General features: G+C 41.2%; 1 protein-coding gene across 1 annotated transcript; it reads right to left on the bottom strand.

Moving 5' to 3' along the window:
• Positions 1 to 9,764: 9,764 nt before the first annotated feature.
• On the bottom strand, positions 9,765 to 16,478 carry LOC131418940 (histone H2A.V-like). The gene is made up of 2 exons (XM_058563507.1): positions 16,415 to 16,478; positions 9,765 to 10,441 (listed from the first exon to the last, which is right to left on the bottom strand). Exons 1-2 carry the CDS (start codon positions 16,476 to 16,478, stop codon positions 9,999 to 10,001), a joined length of 507 nt encoding a protein of 168 aa, XP_058419490.1. The 3' UTR covers positions 9,765 to 9,998.
• Between the last annotated feature and the right edge of the window lie 7,325 nt (positions 16,479 to 23,803).

Genomic DNA, 23,803 nt, shown 5'->3' with positions numbered 1-23,803 from the left:
ATGTGTAACACACACAAGCCCCAGGCAGAGTTTTTAAAGGAAATTTTGAAGTTTCCAATCTGACCACCAACTTGAAGGGCTTCAAGAGCACATGCCAAAATAGGATAATAAATTCCTGGAAAGACATTCCTTTAGGTACACATGAAACCTCTCATTAATTCTGTGCCTGGGCTTCCAGAGTTAGAGATCACACACTGCTCTGCACACCACAAAAAATGACTGCCTTGAGACGTCGCTGACATTCAACAACAAGTTCAACCCAAACCTTGCTAGGACTGGATACCACCTGATGGGAATGTTTGGGCCGCATTTCAAGGAAATCTCAACTGCTAATTTTCTGAAAAGCAACTTTTTAGAGATATGAAGCTCAAGTCCTTTATTGTTTTTCAAATAGTGACTTTACTTTGAGATGTACATATGTGTACAGGGAGGCATAGCTCCCATTCGTGGAAACCAAATAAAGCACCCTACAGCCAAGAAACTGAAAAGCAGAATGGCTGAATTTCTTCTCAGTCTCCTCCTTCTTCCCCTCCTCCTTCCCCGCCTCCTCCCTTCCTCCTCCTCTCCTGCTTGTCCTCCTCCTCCGCCTTCTCCTCCTCCTCCTTCTTCTTCTTTTCCTTCTCCTCCTTCTTTTTCCTTCTTCTTCCTCCCTCTCTATCCTCTTCCCTCCTTCCTTTCCTCCCTCCCTCCTCTCCTTCCAGGACTAAAGATTGTGAGCAATCTTTATTTTGATTCTGGTACATCACAAGGCCATAGGATGGAAGAAAGCCAGGGGTTTATCAATCCTAGGATGCCAGATGAGGGTATCCCAGTTTTCAGAGCAGAAGATTTTCCTGCCCTCTGGCCAGGGTGAAACAAGAGATCCAATAGAATACACAGACCAGAGAACAGGGCGAGAGCTAAGGTGCTCTCCCCAGCTCCCTTTTTATACAGATGACACCAGGAGAATTTAATGACTTGTCCAAGGTTACCCAAGTGGTTGGAGGCAAATCAGGAACTAGAATCCAGATCTCAGGGGTCCAAGTCCAGTGCTCTTTGTGTGTGTGTGTGTGAGGAAGATTGGCCCTGGGCTAACATCCATGCCCATCTTCCTCCACTTTATACGTGGGACACCAGCACAGCACGGCTTGATGCGTGGTGTGTAGGTCCGCACCTGGGATCTGAACCTGCAAACCCCGAGCCGCCAAAGCGGAACACGTGAACTTAACCAACACACCACCAGGCCGGCCCCCAGTGCTCTTTTCTTTAAACTACATTGCCCCCTTAAAATCTCTCACTCATCTTCACACAGCCCAGGGGCTTGTGGCAAGCAGAATATGAGAATACATGAAAACAATAATAGTCATAATAAAAATTGCCATAATATTACATTATCATAATTGCTATTATTATGATAGCTAAGAGTTATTGAATACTTTATATACATTAGGCACTATTCTAAGAGCTTTACATATATTAACTCATTAATCTCCCCAACAACTCTATCAGTCAATACCATTATTATTCTCATTTTACAAGTGAGAAACCTGAAGCACGGAAAGATTAAGTGACATTCTTCCCAATGTCACCCACTAGAAAAGAAAATAAATAAAGCAAGTAACTCTAATCATACCGACTATTGGAGGTGGAAGAACGAGATGTCAAAGTTGGCCCACAAAGAGTGAGCTGGCTATGGTCCATCCACACAATGGAGTACTACACAGCCATGTAAAATAATGAAGATGATCTCTAGTAGTGATATAGAATGATGCCCAGGATATACTGTCTGTCATTCAAGGTCCTGGCAGGAAACAGAAATTGAGCAGCAAAAAGAAAAATGACCATACCTTGTTGTAAAATCTTGAATAAATAATATCGATAGGTTCATAATGACATTCAAAAGATGGAATAAAATTTAAAAAGAGAGAAAAAAACTAATTTTTCATCTTTGGAGGTGACCATTACACTAACCCATTACTCTAAGAGCTGGTTGTTAAAGGGAAATAATTAAGCATCTTACTTTACCTTTTTATCAAGAAATAGTCATGAGTTTATCCACAGGTGAGGGAGAAAAGCTCTGCTTTATAAAACAATTTCAGCTAATAAGTGTAGAAGAGATCATAGCAGTAGAATATCACAATTTTACAACCGCCAATAAGATAATTGATTCAAACAAGAATCACTGATGGATGTTAAAGTGGTTAAGGGAAAAGTTATTGGAGAACAGGATATTCAAGAACACCAAAGTATCACCCCCACAGATTTCAGGCTAATCCGCAAAGGGTAAAATGCACTTTTACAATGTAAAGATCTGGTGGTCATCACTTTAACCAGGTGATCAAATTTAACATCGTAGTCAGACAAATAACTATTTTGAAATTATGAGCCTCCTGACAGGATGCAATATTAAGCACACAAAATCACCTATGAAGTATTCTTGCCAAAACTTTAACCTGAAGTTATTCAAGTCTTGAGATTTAACTTCCAGTTTACAAGAAATACAAAACATAAAGGAACAAATTAAAAAACGTCATGAGAAAGTGACCAGACAAATCCAGAATGGAGGACATTATATAAGACAAATGGACACATCTCTTCAAAAGTCCAATGTTATTTTTAAAAGAGAGAGGCTGTTCTCGAGTAGAAGAGATTAAAAAGATTTAATCAGACGTGTGTAAACCTTGACTGAATTCTGATTTTTAAATAAAGAACTATAAAAAAGAGTTTTAGTAATTAGGGAAGTTTGGATATGGACAGGATATTAGATGAAATTACATAATCACTATTAAAATTCTTAGGTGTGAAAATTATATTGCCTTTGTGTAATGAATGTCCTTATTTTTAGAACAAGCGTGCTGAAGTGTTTAGGGGTGATTTATCATGACGTCCATAATTTTCAAACACCTATATAGAGTTAAGCAAGTACAGCAAAATGTTAGGAAATGTTTCCTTCTAGGTGTAGGTATAGGAGTGTACACTGTACCATTCATTCAACTTTCCACTATGTTCGAATATGCTTATAATTAAAAGATGGAAGAAAATACATGCAGACCTAACAATATACAATTTGTAGTAACAAATCCCTATGGCACATGAGGAATGGGAGTGCAGAATGAGGATATGGGAAAAACAAACACCAAACCAGTGGAGAAGCCGTGTACCGACAATGATAATAGTGTGCAATGAGCTAGGATTGTAATTGACTCAACTCTCCGCACCTGAAAAAAGAAAGAAAAAAAAGACATTCATCAAGTCAGCCAAGTGAGTCCCTTCCCTCACTGCTGGGCAAGCAGAGCTGCATGCGGGCAAGGAGTTTGAACCCAGTAGACCTAAAACATGTGGCAGCAGGCTGACTACCTAGAGCTCCTCACGTTGCAAGTTGAGTCTGGATGCTTTCAAATCCATTTGGTAATGGATCATTATCTCTCTTATGTAATGAAGGCCTTACATTATTTGATTTACAGCTCCTTTCACGATGGGAGATTTGTTCAATAATCCCCAGGATTGTAGCTAAACACCCAATGACATATTTCTCTACTTAGCTGTAGTCAAGGCCCTGGCTCAGACATCTCCATCTCCCCCAGGCATGTAACTGTGATATCTTTCATCTGTTTAAGGTAGCTCATCAGCTTCCAAACATTCCAGAGAATGCTTCTGTGTGGCCTCCCAGTGAGTCAGGTAGTAAAATGTTGTGACGATCCCAGGCCCTTATGCCCTTGTGGAGAAAGCGAAGTGCTAAAGGGCATTGCCTCTGGTCCTTAGAAAAATTGTCAGAAAAAAAGTACAGGCCAAGAAATGCCCCACCAGGCCTTGATGACACATAATCAAGAGAAGGTCATCTCTCAGGAGGTCTGCATATAGGTCCTGAGATGAATATGTTGAGAATTCCAATAGACTGGTAGCTTCCAGAGGGCAGGAAACACATCTGCCTGTAATTCAAGGCTAGCCCGGTTCTAAGAACATGGTAGGTGTTCAAGACATATTCGTATTGAATATGATCATGAACGAATGACTGAACAATGCAGCGGTGATTCAAACTGGAAAAGACAGGCGAATGGGCAAGAAAACCATGATTTTTTTTCTTAAACTGAATGAGGAAATGATTTGAATAGCAAGCAAGAAACATAAAACCTTGTGGCAGATATCTATATCTACCCATTTGCTTTGGTAGGTTAAAACAATTTTTAAGTAAACAGAATAAATGGAAAGAATGTTGCCTATGCAAGTGAAATACCAAAAAAATGACTAGAAACAAATTGTTCATTTGTGCTAGAAACCAACGCGTTACCTTACAGAGGTCCAAGGCTGAAGACTCCTAAAACCCTGTTAGGCCATGCTCTGATAGAGTAGCCAGCTTCAGTCCTGGTTCTATCAGCCACAGGGGTTTCCATTTCACCCCCAGAAGCGTCACAAAATTCTTCCCTAACTTCTCGAAACAAACTATTTTAATTCACTGAATTATTATAAAAACAAGGTGGTATGGAGAAGCTAGTATTGTGAAATCAAAGACGCAAGGATAATTTTCCAAAAAGTTCAAAACTCCTCTCTGGTCCAGACAGACAGTTGTTCCTGAGAATTCCACACTCCCCAAAGCTAGAATTCCACACTCCCCAGCAGAAAGTTTAAAAAATTCCCCTCGAGTTTTGTCCCATTCTTGTAGGGCTTCTACTGGAGTTGGTTTTTCCCTTCTCAATAGCACAAAGAGGTGAATCTTGCTAGATAAGGGAAGCCAAGCTTGTTGGGGCTGGCACAAAGAAAACGTTTTTGTCTTGTCTGAATTATTTTAAATAATTGAAAACATCACTCTGATGGCCAACGCCACAAGGCACCATGTAGTGAACTCAGTAAAAATCAAGAGTTGTGACCTGAATTTCAAACCCAGCCTAAGTAGCTGACCAAAAGAATTTGAACATTCTAACTCAGAGACAGTTGCTGGGTTTTGAAAGTAGAAAATCAGAGATCTTAAGTCTGCCCATTCCACTTTTACCCACCTCTTCAGGCAAACCCCTTTCTATGCTATCAAGGGGATCCATCTGCTTCGCTCCTATCTTCGTGGGGCCTTTCCTTCAGGCTCCCTCACAGAATCAGCTGGTCTTGAATCTGACTCTGCTAAATACAGACCCCATTGCACCCCAGTTCCTTCCTGAGCTTCCCCTGGACAGAGCACCCATTCTTGACCTCTGTTTATGAATACATTGGTCTAGTTCAAACTCTGATTCAACCCCCCAGGCTGGGATGGCATCCAACTTGAGTTAGGTATGGTGCTGGAAACGATCTCCTCTTTTGTCAGTGTTGAATATTTGTGGGCATTTGTCCAATGTCATTGTCCTAAGAATTAGATTAGAAGAGAGCCTGCTTTGTGACTCTCCTATTCCTTTTTTTGGAACTGCATTTTATCTTGCTCTGAACAGTACTTCTTTCTTCATGCTCTTCCAAGTTAAAGCCAAGAAGACACCATGTATGCTCGTCATCCAAGAACAAACCAGACTTAAATCCATTTGGGTTCACCTCTCCATTTCCTACCGTTTTTAATCCAAACTCTCAAGCTCAAATTCCTGTTGTGAGCAAAGAAACTTACCGTCATTTATTGGACAAAAAGAGCTGAGGCATAAAAAAGTAATTCTTACACTGGAGAGTCAATCATGCAGAATCCTGAGTGTCACCCCCAGAGAAGCCAATACAATAGGTCTGTTGTGAGGCCAAAAATCGGCACTTCAAAAGGCACTCCAGGTGATTCCAGACAGGTGGACCACATTTTTGAGCCAAAGAGAAGGTCAGTGCAGTAACAGCTGAAAATAGCTGGAGCGGGGGTAGAGAGTCCCAGGGAACTTGGTGATATGCAGCCACCTGGGGGTTGAAGGCCCTGGTTGGAGGACGCGTCTGCAGAGCATGGAGATGTCTGAGGTCTGTTGATCCACCTTTGGGCTGCTGTTCCCCACTTGACCCCAGGCAGCAAGGAAGGGGGAAGAAGCAGCTGTTGTTCCAAACAGCGGGCAGTAGCCTGATTTCCCAGGCTCTGCTCTCACTCCTCACCCTCAGGGCCATTTCATGCCTCACCTGTAAACTCAGTCTCACTCTCAGTTGCTAGAACTGGCAACCGAAAGTGGGGTGGAGGCAACTTCTCCACCCTCGGTGCCTGGTATCAGAGCTGGTGGTCAGACTAGGACCTTGTGTAATAGGACAGTAATCCTCAGCCTTTTTTGCTTGGCATCCCTCAAAATAATTTTTAAAACAATCTCACTGATTTCTAAGTTGACATCTAATATTTTTCATCATACATTTAAATAGTTGCAAAGGATGTACTTTCTGGCTTGTTGTATATTTTGACATTTTTAATTGAGCTGTTACATGACTCTTTTAAATGTACTAAATGGAATCTAAAAGTTACTATAATTTGGTACCTACCATTAGTCATTCATCTATTTAAAATAGACATGAACAAGTCCTTCTTTAAATAATCAGAAATTTCATCGCAATTCGTTTTCCTCTTGAACTCATATTTCCATCTGACTTCCCCCATATAATTTCATCCTAATACAACATATTTTTATTCCTTTAGTCTTTTGACTATTCCATCATACTTACTTTCTCTACTATGTATGGATATATAAAGATATAGATTGTTTATGAATAGATATAGATATATAGATATATATAAAGTCTGACATTTAATGTGTTTTTTTGTTTTATTAAATTTTTTTTGTGTGTGTGAGGAAGATCAGCCCTGAGCTAACGTCCATGCCAATCCTCCACTTTTTGCTGAGGAAGACCGACCCTGAGCTAACATCTATTGTGAATCCTCATCCTTTTTTTTTTTCCCTTTTTCTCCCCAATGCCCCAGTAGATAGTTGCATGTCAGTTGCACATCCTTCTAGTTGCTGTATGTGGGACACCGCCTCAGCATGGCCCAACAAGTGGTGCGTCGGTGTGCGCCCGGGATCCGAACCCAGGCTGCTAGCAGTGGAGTGCGCGCACTTATCCACTAAGCCACCGGGCCGGCCCTAATGTGTTTTTTATAATTTCCTATGACCAAAAGGATCTAAGATTCAAAAAATGTCTTCTGAATTCAGTTATCACTATAATTTTGGTAACATAAATATATTACACATATACATAAATATATTACAAATCATTAAACCTAAAAAGTGAATTATATTGGAAATGCATCTCTTAATGAATAGAAGTTATTCTAGTTATTTCTGTGGATAAACAGTACTTAATCTTAGAATGAGTCAGAGTTCAGCATCAATTATCTTAATTTTTCCATTTTTATATATGAAAGTCCTGAGAATTCTTAGTCACGTAAATAATTATATGAGAATGGAAGGGATTTGTTATAGCAATGCTATTCAATTCTTTGAACACTTTCTGAGCTAATTTTAGTGGTTTATCAGCTGACAACTTGATAATGTTCTTGAACTTTTTAAAGCAAAGGATCAGAAATCATAGGAGTTGCAAAAGTTTCATTGTGCAATCATAGAGACATTTAATTTCTCACACCAATCCCAGTATTTCAAATAGTCCCTTGGTGCCCTATAGTTTTTTAAATTCTCGGGCATGCTTTCTTGATGGGGCCAAAAATTGGTTCTTGAGGGATGAAAAAAATCTCTTTTATGTATAAAGCACAGATATGCACACGGTACATGGACAAATATACAGCGTATATATATGGCATTAAAATTTCATGATGAGGATGATTAGGAAAAAACGTCCAGAGTCTTCCAGAAGGCTCCTTAGTAGGCTACAATGAAAAAGAGGTTGAGAAACACTGCTCAAGGGCAAGGCCCCATTGTAAAATTTGGAATTGATGAGAGTTACACTTTTTCCTTAAAGCAGGAGAAGGGCATTTGTGGGAGGGGAGTGAGAAAGGGAAGCAGCGTCAGCCACAGGCATGTTCTAAGACAGATTAATTTTAGGAAAGAGTACATATAAAAGTTAAGATATGTTAGATGAATTAGTATTAAGTAAGTGCTGGAACATAATTAAGTGATAAATTTGAGTAAACACCATTATTACTATCATCATCATCACTATTACTATCAATATTATTATTACTATATGGACATTCTGAGCATCTGGACATTGATTCCTTTAAAACTATAAGATTCTTTATATCCCATGGAGGATATTTATCCCCCAAGGAAACATATCTCACTTTCAAGACCACTGAGTTAGGATAGAATCAGATGCTTATAATGGAGACCCAAAGTAATAGTGGTTTCACTAGATAGAAATTCACTTCTCTGTCACGTAGAAGTTGGAGCTATTGTGGTGGCTCCTCTCCAGCTGGTCAGGGCCCCAAACCCCTTATATCTTGTTGCTCTGCCGATCCCCAGGATTTTGCCCTTACATGCATGATCACTCTCACCCACCCCTCCAGCCCCTGGCAACCACCATTCTACCTCTTCTTTTATGAGTTTGACTTTTTTAGATTTCACATAAAAGTGAGCTGTTAGTGCTGTAGAGTCAATTCTGACTCCTAGTGACCCTGTGTACAACAGAGCTGAACCCTGCCCTGTCTTTTTGCACCATCCTCTCACCCTCCGGGGCTATATCAGACAATGCTCGCTAGCTGCTATTTATAGGGTTTTCATGGCCAATTTTCTCAGAACTGGATGGCCAAGTCCTTCTTCCTAGTCTGTCCTAGTCTGGAAGCTCTGCTGAAACCTGTCCACTATAGGTGACCCTGCTGGTATTTGAAATACCCATGGCATAGCTTTTAGCATCAGAGCAACATGCAGCCACCACAGTATGACAACTGACAGACAGGTGATGTGGTTCTCTGAGCAGGAAACAAACCTGGGCCATGGTGGCAAGAGCACCAAATCTTAACCCCTAGACTACATATGAGTGAGATCATGCAGTATTTGTCTTTCTGTGTTTGGCTTATTTCATTTAGCATAATGTCCTCCAGGTTCATCCATGTTATCACAAATGGCAGGATTTCCTTCTTTTTTAAGGCTGAATAATATTCCATTGCATATAGGGTACCCCATAACCTCCTCCTATACCTTCCCATACTAGATAATTAAAAATTAACTGTACAAGTAATTTTGAAGTACCAATTGACTGCTTTCCTAATGTCTTAAGACCAGCAGGGAAAGGGAGGAGAAATCAGGAATGGAATTCACATGATTCTTAGGAGTGTATTATGTGGAGGCTGCAAAAGAAATTGCGAACAAGCACATAGAGCTATAACTGCCTTTGAGTTCTAAAAGGCTACAGTGAGCCCTAAGATAAGCTGAATGTGTGATATAATATTATTTGATGAGAAACACCTATAGATACATGTTATTGCTCTTTCCAGTTAGAAGGAGAGTCTAATTCTCATGGCAATATTTATATCTAGGTAGTGGTAAATAATGATGAGTTAAAAGGGATAGTTTAAATTCAGTTGATAGTAAAAAATAATTTTATTAAAACAAATTTGGGGGCCAGCCCACTAGCATAATGGTTAAGTTTGCACGCTCTGTTTCGGCAGCCTGGGGATGGTGGGTTCCGACCCCAGGCATGGACCTATACACCACTCGTCAAGCCATGCTGTGGTGGCGTCCCACATACAAAATAGAGGAAGACTGGCAACAGATGTTAGCTCAGGGCCAATCTTCCTCACCAAAAAAAACAAACACCAAATATATTTAGTAAAAAATATTACTAGTTGAGAGTAAATAGTAAAAAAAAAAGTATCGATCAGGATGAGTTAAATTATGCTGTAAAAACAAAAAAAAAAACCTAAAATCTTTTTTTTTTTTTTTTTGTTAAAAGTGGTTTATCAACTCCATTTTTGTATAAAACACATGGGAGAAATCTAGCCAATCAACACACAACTGTTGCCTCACGAAAAGGTACTTTTATCAAACTTCGAGTCTAAGAACGTACAAATGTTTCTTTTATGATGTCTACAGTAATTGTCTATGCTTTTCCATTTAACTGTTTTAAAAATTCCACATATCCCCATTGTTTCTTGTCTCAGTTACAGTACAATGACCGGGAGGAAGAGGGTTGGTTAAAACACCTCTCTAAGCAGTTTTCTGCTGTCCCTTCTTTCCAATTAGAGACTTGTGGATGTGAGGGATCGCACCACCCCCAGCTATGGTAGCCTTGATAAGAGAATCCAGCTCTTGATCACCACGGATCGCAAGCTGCAAGTGACGCGGAGTGATCCGCTTTGCTTTAAGATCCTTGGAAGCATTACCTGCCGGCTCCAGCGCCTCAGCAGTGAGGTACTCCAGAAGGCCAGCGCTATACACTGCAGCAGTGGCACCGACCCTTCCGTGGCTCGTGGTACGAGTCTTCAAATGTCTGTGGATGCGGCCCACAGGAAACTGTAGCCCAGCTCTCTGTGAGCGAGACGCTGCCTTAGCTTTGGCCTTCCCACTGTCCTTTCCAGCTTTGCCTCCAGCCACGGTCTCGGCCGCTCCCGCCCTCGCTCCCGCCGAGCCGCGGCCGCCGCTCCGCAGCCCTAAAATCTTAACAATGACAAAAAACAGGAATATTTTTGAAAAGCTCTAATCACGGCCACATAAAAGTATAGGAGACTCACTTGATTCATGTGTTTGAAACAATAGGGTACCAATATCTAAACAAAAATTTCTGTGCTAAATTTATTGGGAAGGACAGGGAGCGGAGGAGGGAAGTTCCATCCTCAGCACAGTAGGCTTTCCCAAAGGAGACAGTATAAGGGCTCTGAACCAGAAGCTTCCATCTTCTCTGGCTGAGCCCAGGCAGAGCCCCAGTGTCTGTTGAGGGAGAAGCCTGGTGAGCAGGGGTAGCATCATGGGGTGAGGTGGCAGTGCTTTCTGCTTAGACATTGAGAGCTATGTCAAGTAAATTACTAAGGGAGTTATTTGTTTAGTCAGTCATTCAGAAACATTTTTTGAATGCCGCTCATGTGGTAGGCAGTGTAATGGTATGGCAGGAAGATAACTGGTAATTATAGTAGATGGTGTTATCCTGATTCTGGAAGTAGAGGACCACAGAACACATATTAGTTATGCGATGATCCAGCGCCTAGAAGCGCCTGACACGGAATAGGTGCTCCATAAGTATTTGTTATTGATGGTGGTGGTGGTTTAAGTGTTGCTTTGTGTAACTTGCTGCTTTCTTTCCCTTCATTTCCACTTTGATGGGCAAAGGCAAAGCTACATGTTACTGTGCTGTGACACTCGGGACTCTTCTCTGCTGGGAGCTGAGTTGTCTTCATCATGGATCTTAGGCAGCAACAAACCCTCTGCTTGTTTTCTGCTGTCTTCCGGTGAGGCAGGCTAGCCTGCGTTCTTTGGGATGCTGGGTCAGAGAATGAACAGTACACTTTCCTCATAGGGTTTGCCAGATGACCACAGGTGACAAGTGACAAAATTATGTGGTATCCTACCCTTGGTTCCGCTGAGCTCTTCCAAAGTGACTATGAGGGTACTTTCAGCCAGACTGGTGGACTCACAGTACAGGAACGTACCTTGCACACTGCCTCTAGGTGCCCTTGCCAATGGAACTCTCCCTTCCCAGCAGTACCCTCTTCACACTTCAATGCCTGATTGTAATTTTCAAGTTTTTTAAAGAAACTTTTTATTGAAGTATAACATATTTACAAATATGATAAAATATTGAGACCATATTCTACCTTCTAATAATGCTTGGTACATTTTTCCAGATTACCTTCCATGTGTACGTAACTATTTCTTACATAGCTTTACTCAAGGAATATTCCTATTTTGTGTTGTATGTTCATTTAACATTTTATCATAAATAATTAGAGCATAAAAATACTCTAATGAGAATTTTAGTGGCAATTTTGTATTTGTGCCACAAAATCTATTAAAGCATTTTCTCAAAGAATAAGAGAAAAGCTTTAGTTGAATTTTTCAAATTTCTTGCTCTCAACTCCTTGTTTCTTTCTTATATGAGAACAAAGTCATGACTGCTACTGTATTTCATTGACTCTAAAATGTCACTTATTGTAAGAGACACCCATTTTATGTTCCTAAGAAAGAGCACAGATCTTTAACAATGACTGAGACTTTTGGAAATGCCTCTAGAGTGAGATATGCTTTTTAGGTATTACAGAATTCTCTGCAGAACTTTGGGATCTATGCACTGTGAGATTATGGAATTCTCTGTCTGCCTTTCTAGCCCTCGGCCTCCTGCACTACCACACAGTCAGCAAGACCCCACGCCCCCATGCCATAGAATTCACAAATGGGGAGAAATTGTCCTGCAGTTGGAGTTCTTGCAAATTCCAGTCTGTCATGCCGGTCCATATGTCTATTAAAAGATCTCCTAGCTTTTCCTTGCCCCACAGCCCCTCTGTGCATGGCAGTCCCATGTTCTTCCTGCCAAACCCAGACTTACAAATGTCCCTAGAGGCCCCCATCTCTTCTCACCTATGAAGGATTCATTCCTCTCTGGAATTTGATTTCTTTGGATTTATTTGTGTCTTTTTTTAATGACTTTTTTTTAGTTTACCCATTTTTGTCTCTGTGTTATCGCGGGAGCAATAGTCTGCCCATGCATCTACATCCTAACAGGAAGAAGCACTTTGTAAAAGTAGCTTTTGCCTTCCGTAGTTAGGCTCATATAGTGGAAATTACACTGGCTGTCATTCCACATTCTCTAGTAATTTCGTTTGGATGTTATTTGGAATTTTCTTTCTCTCATGTGCTTTAGCTGAAAATCCAGACTCCCTGAAAATGATTGTCTAATGCAGAAGGTGCAGATTGGTGAATATTACCTGCAGCTATATTTCCTTTGGCCTGTCCTCTGTGTGTGTGTGTGTGCATATTTAATTTGAATTTTTTTCCAGTATTTAAATCAGAAGCTTTCACATGAAAATCTCTATGTCCACATCTTCATTTATCAAGAGTGACCTCTGAAAGCGCTCGTCTTGCCCTCCTGCATGGCCATGATGGCCTGGAACTGAGCAGTGGCTGACCCCTTCCAACAGGACGAGCACCCTCATTACCTGCCTGTGGGTATTTGAGTTTGCGACTCCTGATATAATGAGTGAGTACAGTCCGAGCTGACATTAGAGAAGGCGCCACAATGGCATTCCATTGCATTTAGGATAAACCCAAATCCATACCATGACCTAAAAGACCCTGCACACTCTGGCCCCTGGCGCCCTTTCTGACCCATTTCTTCCCCCTTACTCACTCCACTGCCTCCTTGCTGTCCTCAAACAAGCCAAACACACTCCAGCCTCAGGCCTTGGCTATTTCCTCTGCCCATCAATTTCCCCCCAGATAGTCAGTCACATAGCTCTGTTCCTAACTTTATCCATGTCTCAACTCAAATATCACCCCTTAGAAAGGATTTTCCTGGCATCCTATCTAAAATAGCACTACTCACAACTCCATACTTTTATCCTCCTTTATTTTTGTAGAACTTATCTCTATCTGACATTTTATTACCTATTTGTTAAATTGCTGGCTTACTATCAATCATCCCCACTGGGAAATTGGTTCCATGAGAACAGAGACTCTTTTTTTTTTTTTTTTTTTTACTGCTGTACCCCAGCAGCTGCATCAGTGCCTGGCACATAAACATTATCAAATAAGTGGATGCATGAATGGTATCTTTTTTTACTTTATTGGCTCCATAGTTTTCCTCTTCAGAGCAACGAGGAAGTTGAAGTTCATCAATTCTAACATCATTTACAACTTTAAAATTTTGTTCTTCTTACCATAAACCTCCTAATGATTTATAGGTTTCAACCTAGCCTCCCTGTCCTCTTCAAGAAGACCAAAAATGCCCATTTTATAGACAAAAGTAGAGAGGAACAACAACAATTTAATACTAACTGATAAAAAGAAAGACCGGCAGCTTCACATACAACAAAGGAAAACTGAAGCTGAAATGTTCCCAGAGGAGTAAGATGGAGGTAGAATGGAGAAGCGCCCCGACCCATGGAACATCAGCATCCTGATCAAGATAAGGACAAAGAGGCACTACTCTCCCTGTCATTCTGAAGGGGAGCATATCAGGTGAGCTGGAGATGAGATGCCTGACGCCATTCTAGAAGCCCCAGTGGCTACGGGCTACTAGAACCTCTGTAGGTCCAGACATGGTTGATAAAAATGGATGGAGAAATGAACAAAAGCAGGCTGTAACTCCAGCAGAAGCTGATCAATGCTGTGAGCCAATGTTGACTGCCTCTTGCCCTAGGTCCAGATCTGCACTGTCCAATATGGTAGCTACTAGCTATGTATAGCTATTTAAATTAAATTAATTAAAATTAAATGAAATTGAAAAGTCAGTTCCTTGGTTGAACTAGCTACGTTTAAAGTGCTAATAGCCACATGGAGCTGTTGGCTACCCACTGGGCAGTACAGATTATAGAACACTTTGCATAAATTCTCTTGGACAGTTCTGACTAGATGCAGCCAACCACCTGGCTTCCTACTGTCCAGCCCTATATCCTAGTTGCTTTTAACTAGGATTCCCACATTCTCCCTTTCTTGCTATAAGAATCCCCAGTCTGTGAGAACGTGACCCTTAAACAAAATGGAGTCATTGGAATCCTGATAAACAGCCCAGGACTTGCTGCAACTTCTCAGTTTTTGAAATGGCTGCTCAGCCCCCAAGTTCCACCCTGGACTCACTTCTTTGGAACTGCTGGGGACTCCAGGGCACCTATGTGTCCTGGCAGCTCAGGTCCTCTTCTGCGGCCTCCCACTGCTCCTAGGAGCCTAGACACATTTCTCAACCGTGTCCTGCTGAGCATTACAAATCACCTTCTATCTTTTTAAAAAAAAAGCTAACTCACTGGAGTTACTCCAATTTCACTTTCTTTCTTGGAATTCATTACTTCTTTTGATGTTTATCAGTACTTCACTATCTGGTGTGCTTGCCAAGATTATGTCTAGGTTTTGGTGATGTATCATCTCCCCATAGCTTGTTGCAGGGAACTTCCCACCCCTTTTAGGGGTCCAAAAGATCCATGAGCAGCGTAAGATGGCCAGATGCCAGGAAACAAGGACTCAGCTCTCTGCTAGACATCTTATTCACTCGCACAGGGCTGCTTTGAGAGTCAGTGTGTATCAGGGAAGGATTCCAGGAAGAAGTGTGACTTTGGAATAATTACAGAGGTTGCCTAAGTAAGCTAAATAAGCCTAGAAATCATAATTATGGCCAACCCCAGAAAAGGTGAATTTATCTTTGGCTTCCGTCCAAACCCCCAGGGAACCTTTCGCTTTCATTTTACCCCTTGCCCCTTCCCTTGAGCTTGCCCAGGACTCTCTATCGTGGCTGCTTACCCCTTCAGGGAAGCAATTTTGGGCTCTTTTTGTCCCACGGAAATTTACTTCCACACCCATTAGGCTCTGCTACTTAAGACCAATGAGCTAATAGGACAAGCTAATTTACTTAAAGACAGGAGTCTTTCTCCCGGTTCTAAAGATGGGCTTTGGAGGGCAGTGAAGACTCTAAGATATTGCAATTTTGCGCGTGCATTTTTGAGGCAAAGAGTCATAGATTTCATCAGATTCTCAAATATGTTCATGACTCCAAAAAAGATTGAAGATGTGGCTGGTGAATATTAATAGCTGATCATTGGAGGGAGTTTTCTTCTCAGGTAGTGTTTGCATTTTAACCAGGAGAAACCACCATCTGTTAAATATCTTTGCCTCAGGAAATTATAATAATAGAGTTTTCAGGCCACAGGCAAGAGAGAGAGGAAAGCCTCCTTGAGGCAGGAAACAGCCTCCTATTGCTTCTGAGATCTTCCCAACCACCTCCACTTAGGATCAAGGGCAACGTCTCAGGGTGTCATTGCTTTCTTTACACTTGAAATACAAAACATTTCCACTCCACATAAAGAAAATGTAGGCTTTCTTTTGAAATTTCAAAGAAATTAATCAGGCTTAGGAGGCCACTCATTTTCTTCATTACAGATAAATCCTGTGAAAAAGTGGCAGCAAGGTGTGTTGAGGGATCATGAAACAGTTCTAGTCCTCACTCTACCACTCATTTGCTGAGCAACCTTCTGAGAATGACTTGGCTTCTCTGGACTTCAGGTTCCTCATTTCTAAAAAATCTGGGCAGTCTTCTCCAGTCCTGTGATTCTAAGAAAGCTGCCAAAAGTCTACTTTAAATAAAATTTCTGTACTGCCCTTTTATTGATATAGGGAGGTTGTTTTCATATTTGAGGGGAAAATACCCAACCAAATACAAAGTTGTTTTCTTCCTTTTTAATGTGTTAGCATCTTGTCCAAAGTTGCAAAACCTGCTCTTGAAAGCTTCAAAACAGTTTGTGGTGGATTGCAATTCTTGTCTCTGAAAGATTAATTGGAAACAAACTCTAAGGCAGAAAATTCAAAGCCCATTTCTATGCTTCCTGCCTTTTAGATCTTCCTACATGTAAATTGCCCGTTACAAAGAGGATTAGTTATTAGAATGGTCTGCGTGAAGACCGAGATTCAGCTCCCCGTTTATTCCTCGCCAGGATCCTGGGCGACCAGCATCTTAATGGCCTTCTTTTCAGCTTGCAGGAGGACGAGCCGCATGCCAACTCCAGATCCTGTGTTCCTCGCTTTAATTTAACCACAGTCTTTAAATTAGAACACAACCTGGTAGCAACAGGCACTCCAGACATCCACACTCAGGAACTATAATTATTTTTAAAAATTTAAGAAAGCTGCTTTTAATCTCCGGATTTTTGTTGGCCTTTTCCATATTTATTTTTGCTATACTCTTTATCTCCTTTATCTTTTTATTCTTAAGTACTATTTTTTTTTCCTTGCAAAATTCTCTAGATGACTGCAGTTTTCTGATTGCTAATTCTCCCCTATTACTGGTCTCCTTGTGCTTCGTCTCTTCTTCTTCTAATACACAGACACCTTCCTCAGCAATCTCAGTGATTCTAACAGAACTAAGGACCAGGAAGTAAGCAAAAAGCACCACTGAATAGCCAACATGGACTTAACAGCAAAAGTTGGGAAACTCAGCCTTCATTCAAACCAGTTTCCTTTTGCATTACATATAATTCTATCTAGAAAAGAAAAAAGCAACGGTCAAACACATAAGTATGTGGAAGAGAAGAAGGGCCAGGCAGGCAGGGGAGAGGGGAAGGCTTAAATGGCTAGACTGTCATCCAAGGAAAATGCCAGTGGGCAGCCTGGCAATGAGATGGGAGGTAGAAGGCAATGAAAACAAGATAAAAGGGGAATCCAAGAATCTTTGTAATCCAGGATATTTAACAGTGAGATAAACAGACCCATTTACCCTAATGGTAACTAATAGGATTGTAGTATATCTAGAATGAGAGTGGAATGGATTATCAATTTATCTTTGAAACAGGACAAAGGTAATAAACCAATTGAGAAGAACTATTTCACTGAAGTTCTCAATAACCATTCTTCCTTTTTTTATTTTAGTATAATAGCTGAGCACATGACTGCTCAGAATAAAGACTATATTTGCCATTTTCCCTTGTGGTTGGGTATGGCCAATAGGGTGTGAATGGAAGTGATATAGGCAACTTTCAGGTCATGCCATTCTTGGAAAGGAAGGTTCATGCTCTCTGTTCTCCTCAGCTGCTGGCTTGGATGTGCACATGGTGCCGGGAACCAGGACAAACAGCCATATACTGAGGATGACAGAGCAACAAGAAAGAGTCTGGGTCGTTGACACAGTGAAGCCACCATATCACCTTATATTGCTTATGCTTGGTCTGTTTCTTGATAAGAATATAAATTTGTCTTGTTTAAGCCACTGATATTTTGGTTTTTAGCAACAGAATCTACATCCTAACTATGCAACTAATGAAATCTTATTTTTACTTCTAATTAGGAATATGATTTCAGGAATCCCATTGATAATGCCCCCAAATTCCACTTTCCCTCTCTCCTATGGCAGTGGCCCTGTAGTGAAATGGAAATGGAGTCCAACTTTGGTGCCACTAGTTACTAAAGTTTCTTTATCTATAAAATGAGAATCATGAGAGTCAATATTTATTAAATGCTTCCGTCCATGCTTGCTTATGTGCGTTTTCTCATTTAATCCTCACAACAACGCTATGTTGTAGTGAGGTACTATTATTATTCTAATCTTAAGGATGCAGTTAAACATCCTTCCTAAGATCTTTCAGCTAGTGAGAGGCAAAGCTGGGATTTGGACCAAGAGAGTCTCTTGAGAGCCTGCAGGTTTTAACCACTTTCCTCTGCACCAACTTTCTGCATTGGTGGGAGATTCATGGATAAATATAGCACCCAAAACATAGTCATCTCTTTACCAACCGGGGACATTACCAGATGACGACTGTGTTCTACCAGAGCCGGTCTCTGAGCCAGGGCATTGCATTACCTGCCAACCACCTCCTCTGAGCTGAAACATCCTTCCCTTAGGTGAAGGCTGCTAAAAGGCTTCGATTAAACTACGGTAAATCACTGTTTAGTTAACCAGGGAATTTTTCTTTCTCTTCCTGCTATAAATTGATTTTTTAGTCAAAATCTCAGAGTCCTAGGTCTCTCCAAGGCGACTGTCCCTAACGATAATTCTGAGTCACCAATAAAGGTTTACATTCTGTTCAAAATGCCTTGGAAGGCAGTAAGGTTACCCCAGTGACAACCCCACATGCTGAGGGAGCGCTCCCCCGGATGCCTGAGACCGACAAACTCCAGCCCTCTAGGCCGTCCTTTCTCACACGGGCGGGAAAAAGAAGAAATAAACACTGCTTGGTGCCAAAAAGGAGACTCTGGAACTTGAAGCCTGTCACTGCTCACTAAAGGAAAAAATTAAAAAGAAATGCAAGTGTGAGAAAGACGAGGAGGAAGAGAAAAAGAAAAAGGGGGAAGAAAAGTACATAATCCATAAAGATTTTCTCCTAAAATGGGTAAAGGGGAAAGTTAGGGGTGCTTTAAAAGGTAGGCTCTGTTTTTCAAGGAAATTACTCTCTAAGGATCATCCCGCTTTCCATCTCACACTGTATAAACATGGTGAATGGACGAAAGGCAGGCGAGGTACCACACACATGGAAGACCCTGAAAATTGCCGAGGGCACCAGGACTCTCATCCTTCTCTATCTGGCCTAGGCAGGAACAATTTCTGTCTCATAGTGCTAGAAAAATGCATTATCTCCATTTCACAGATAAGGAACTTGAATCTCAAAGATGACAAACAACTTGTCCAAGATCACTTAGATATTAAATAGTGGACTAGGGATTTTAAACCCAAACCTGATGTAGAAACCAAATACAAAATAGGAATCGTTTGATATGTAGCACCAATGTTCTCCTTAGATTACTTTTTATACTAGCCATATATTGTTTGAGTGTCTTTCTTTTTTTTTTCATTCAACTGTTTATTAAGCACCAACTATGTCCAGTTGCTAAGATATAAAGACATGGTTCCTCCTGACATTAGATTCGCAAACTGATGAGAAGGCAAAGATGAACCACATAAGGCTAATAAAGAGTTAAAATGTTACAAGTACAATGGTAAGAGTACCTGCAGAATATGTAATAACAAAAGTAATTAACAGTGATTGAGTGCTAGCTATGTACTAGACACAGTGCTGAGAGCTTTGCCTGTAGCGTTAGAGGCGAGAGACAAAAGAAGAGGCAATCAATGTTACCTAGGGTGGGGTTAGCTTGCCAGATTTAGCAAATAAAAATACAGGGTCCCAGTTAAATTTGAATTTCAGATTAACAATAACTATTTTTTAATATGTCTCATGTAATATTTTAGACATACTTATACTAAAACATTATTTATCGTTTATCGGAAATTCAAATTTCACTGGGAGTCCTGATTTTATCTGGCAATTCTAGGTGAAGAGAGTGAGGGAGTAGGAGCATATATTTCATAGAGAAGGTGAGTCTTGAAGATGAGTCGTTTTTCCCCAGATGACGGGTGGTAGGGAGGGAAGAAAGGGAGGGAAGTAAGGACTACTGAATCTCTAACCTCATAGGAATCATGACCATAAGAAACTAGAAACTTTCAAAAGACTAGTAGAATTGCTTTCATAGGGATGTGCTAAGCCACCTCAAAATCATTTCTCTTTTTTTAAGAAATAAGTGGGAAATAAGTTAAAACATATATTTACAAATATATATGTCACTTTGTAAATATGTCTCCTATGAGTTAGGTAGAGGTAGAAATAAATACGTTAGTGAAAAGCTCGTGGTTGCCAAGAAACGACTCAGGATGTAGGTGCCTCCTCTTCATGTGTAATGGGGGTGCTGGCTTTAAAGGAACACCCCCAATTCCCTCAAAGAAAAGATGGAATAAAAGAGAGGAGGTAGTGTAGTGGAAATAACAGTTACCGCATGCTCCCATGACTGGCCAGGTGACTTGGGTTAAGCTGTTTCCCCTCTGTCAGTTTTAGCTTCTTCCTGTGTGAAGTCACAAGGTCCCCCTGACTAATATCTAAGGCCTCCAGCCCTACAATGATCTAGTTTCAAGAAGTGAGGCTAGGTCATGTCAATTCTCAGGCCAACTGCATGAGGAGGCAGCTTGATTCTCTGGCCTTCCTGATAATTCCATAAGCTCTCAATATGCCTTCAGAAAATTAGCTTTTGCTCTTTTTAGCTAGAGTTGGTTTCTGCTGCTTTCAACCAAAGACCCAGAGAACTCCAGACCACTGCAGAGGGAGGGGGAGGAGGGATAGCAAGGTCAATTACACTTGTGAAACTCAGCATTAAACAAAGCTACCTCATGTCCTCTACTGCAGGACTTCTCAGACCTTTTAACATGGTCAGATCTTTGTGACCCTCCAAAAGAGAATATAGTATTTGGAGTTTCACAAACCATCTTTGTTACAGATCCCTTTTGTTGTTGTTTTATTGGAGCACTTTGGAGGACCTATAGCTTGGAGTTTCTGACTCCTGAGATTTTTCACTTCTATCTTTTTGTGCGTGTGAATGTGAGGAAGATGGGCCCTGAGCTAACATCTGCTGATCCTCGTCTTTTTGCTGAGGAAGACTGGCCGTGGGCTAACATCCACGCCCATCTTCCTCCACTTTATATGGGACACCGCCACAGCATGGCTTGCTGAGCGGTGTGTCGGTGCATCGGTGCGCGCCTGGGATCTGAACCGGCAAACCCTGGGCTGACCACAGCAGAGCTCGTGTACTTAACCGCTTGCGCCACCGGGCCGGCCCCCTTTGCACATCTATCTTTAAGTGTTATATATGTGTAAAGTCTGACCTACTAAGCAATTTTAGGATTATAGTTGAAGAAACTAAATCTTCCACTTCTTCACTTCTATAAAGTACTGGGCACGAACTGATCACTATACTAAAGCAAAACGGTACTTCGAATGCGTTGCAAACCAGTCATCCCATAACCACAGAGTGGTTTAATGTGATTAAAGACACAACAGATCGCAGAACACTCTTCTTGAAACCAAGAGAGCTGACCCATGTCACCTTGCCAAGAAGCAATTTTCCTGATTACTTTCTGCCTGCCCGGGATTCCTGTGGTTTCCAGTGGTAAGGTGATCCTCCACTTCCCGACGTTGCTGCTCTTACTGCCGTTTCCTGCATTGTATCACAGGGCCACTGCGGGGGCTGGCTACCTGGGAGATAGAGCATGCATGCTCCAGGCATGGCCAAGTGTTGATTATCCACAGGTGGTCCAGCTGCAGATCCAACAGCAAATGGTGGTTATAGGTATCTCAATTGCTGGCACTAAAGACACTGTTCAACTCAAAGTTTTACTTAATTTAAAGTTTTTATCCGGTATGTACCAAACCCATACCATGTGCCAGACTTTTTTATATCCTCTCATACTTTCCATTTAACTCTTACCGTATATGATTGTGTTTTAACTCTTTACGAACTTCTGGGACTTATAAGCTCCTCTGGTATATTGTCTGGAAAACAGGGACACTGATCTGAAAGAACAGCAGATTCCTACTCATCACAGGGTCCTCTGGGTATCGCTGGCAGGAGCTCCTTGGCATTGTGTGTTTGAACAACAAAAATAGATGCACAAAAAATGCAGGCCACAAAGGCTTAAACTCGTAAGAAAAATTGAATAAACTCTTTATAGTAAAAGAATATTGTGCTAAAGTTTGGGCTAGAAGTTGTTAACTCCTAAAGACTTTCTTCAGTAAAGAAAATTCATTTAATGCAAAATTTCTGTTGACTAAAAAGAGGAGGAGAATGTATTCTACTCCTTAGGATTAATAACCAAGCACCTTGCTAAGGGCATGGCAGGCATATATAACATGCACATTTTTATATGTAATATAGACATTATAAGATAGGTACTTTTACTATTATCCTCATATTACAGAGGAGGAAATTAAGACAGAGGAGGTTATAAAGCTTGCCCAAGTTCACATAGTTAGAAAGAAGCAAAGCTAGGGTTTAAATATGGGACTGGCTGACTCCAGTGCTTCTTATGCCCATAATTCCTAATAGTTTTCCTGAGTATTCCTAATAGTTTTGCTGAGACACTGATCCCCTCAGACCTCCCAGGGCAGATGGAGTCCCTAAGCCCAGTTGCCTCTGGACATGAGCAGTTGCGTCAGGTTAACCCACTTCTGCTCACCTCCCCCCATAACCCTGAGCTGTACAAACTCCTGCTGTTTTCCAAATGAGCCATGACATGGAAAACGTTGATAAGCTTTAATTTAGCCACCTAGGAATCACCTGTCTGATTAAAAAGTGAAAGTCATTGGATGAATGGAAACCCAATGAAGGACCATGTGCTAAGGGCGCCCCTCTGTCCTTTAGACAAGGACAACCAGGCTAAAAGGCCAGGAGCTGGTGGGGTTGGGGACGAAGGAGGGCTGTCAATCTTGTGTGAACTTGGGAGGGTAATTAGGCAAAGTTCCCCGAAGCATTGAGTGAGAATTGCTAAAATCGAGAGTCTTCAGGGACACAGTCAAGAGGCTGTGTCAGTCCAGAACAGGGTTCATTAAACTATGACCAGAACTGTGGTCCAAATCCAGCCCATGGGCTATTTTTGTACAGTCCATGAGCTAAGAATGTTTCTTACGTTTTTAAAGGGTTGTAATTAAAAACTAAGAAGAATATGTGACAGAGACCATTTGTGGCCCTCAAATCCTAAAATATTTGCTTTCTGGTCTAGAATCCACTCTATGATCACCACAGAAAGCCATGAGCCAATGAATGTGAAGTCAGAATAAAAAACATTGTAAGATGGCAATGACCTCACTTAGAATTTTATAGCCTTTATGTCACTCTTTAAGACAGAATTACCTTAGCCTTTGAGAATGAAGTTTCAGTATTTGGTGGAAAGGCAACAGAAAAATAACCTTCTGCTTCCCAATTTTACACCTTCCAGTCTGACAGGTCGCTAGGTATTTTGTGAGCTTTTTCCAGGCAGATTCTGTGAGAAGGAACAGCTGCAAAAAGATGTTTCCAAGAGTGGACATGAGGGATCTTAATCATAAGAAAGAAAGAAACCAATTATTTAATGCCTACTATGTACCAGGAACTTTCACAACCTGCTAAATCAAAACTCCCATGCACTCTACCTCCATCTTACGGATAAAACACTGGGTCTCCAAAGGGGTAGGTGACTTGTCCAAGATCAAAGAGGTGGTAAGTGGCAAAGCTGGGCTGCAATTCTCAGTTTTCTCATTCCAAGTCCAGTGCTCCTTTTTCTACACTTGGTTCCAGATAGTGAATTTGAACGTGTTCCAGACAGAGAATCCAAAATCCAGAGTCCCAGCAAGGCCCTGCTTCCTCATCTGATTAACGAGCATATCAGGCTAGAGGATTGCAAAGTCCCTCACAGCTCTATCCTTCTATGATTGTTTCTGAGAAATGACGTAAATGAAATGGAAAAGGAAACTCAGGTAGGCAACTTTGTGCTCCTGGCTTGCCCAACTTCCTTGGGGTATGAGGTCAGTGGG

This window comes from Diceros bicornis, chromosome 20 (genome assembly GCF_020826845.1).
Source record: "Diceros bicornis minor isolate mBicDic1 chromosome 20, mDicBic1.mat.cur, whole genome shotgun sequence".
NCBI lineage: Eukaryota > Metazoa > Chordata > Mammalia > Perissodactyla > Rhinocerotidae > Diceros > Diceros bicornis.
Note: the sequence above shows the minus strand (reverse complement) of the source record. Positions and strands in the feature narration are given on the sequence as shown.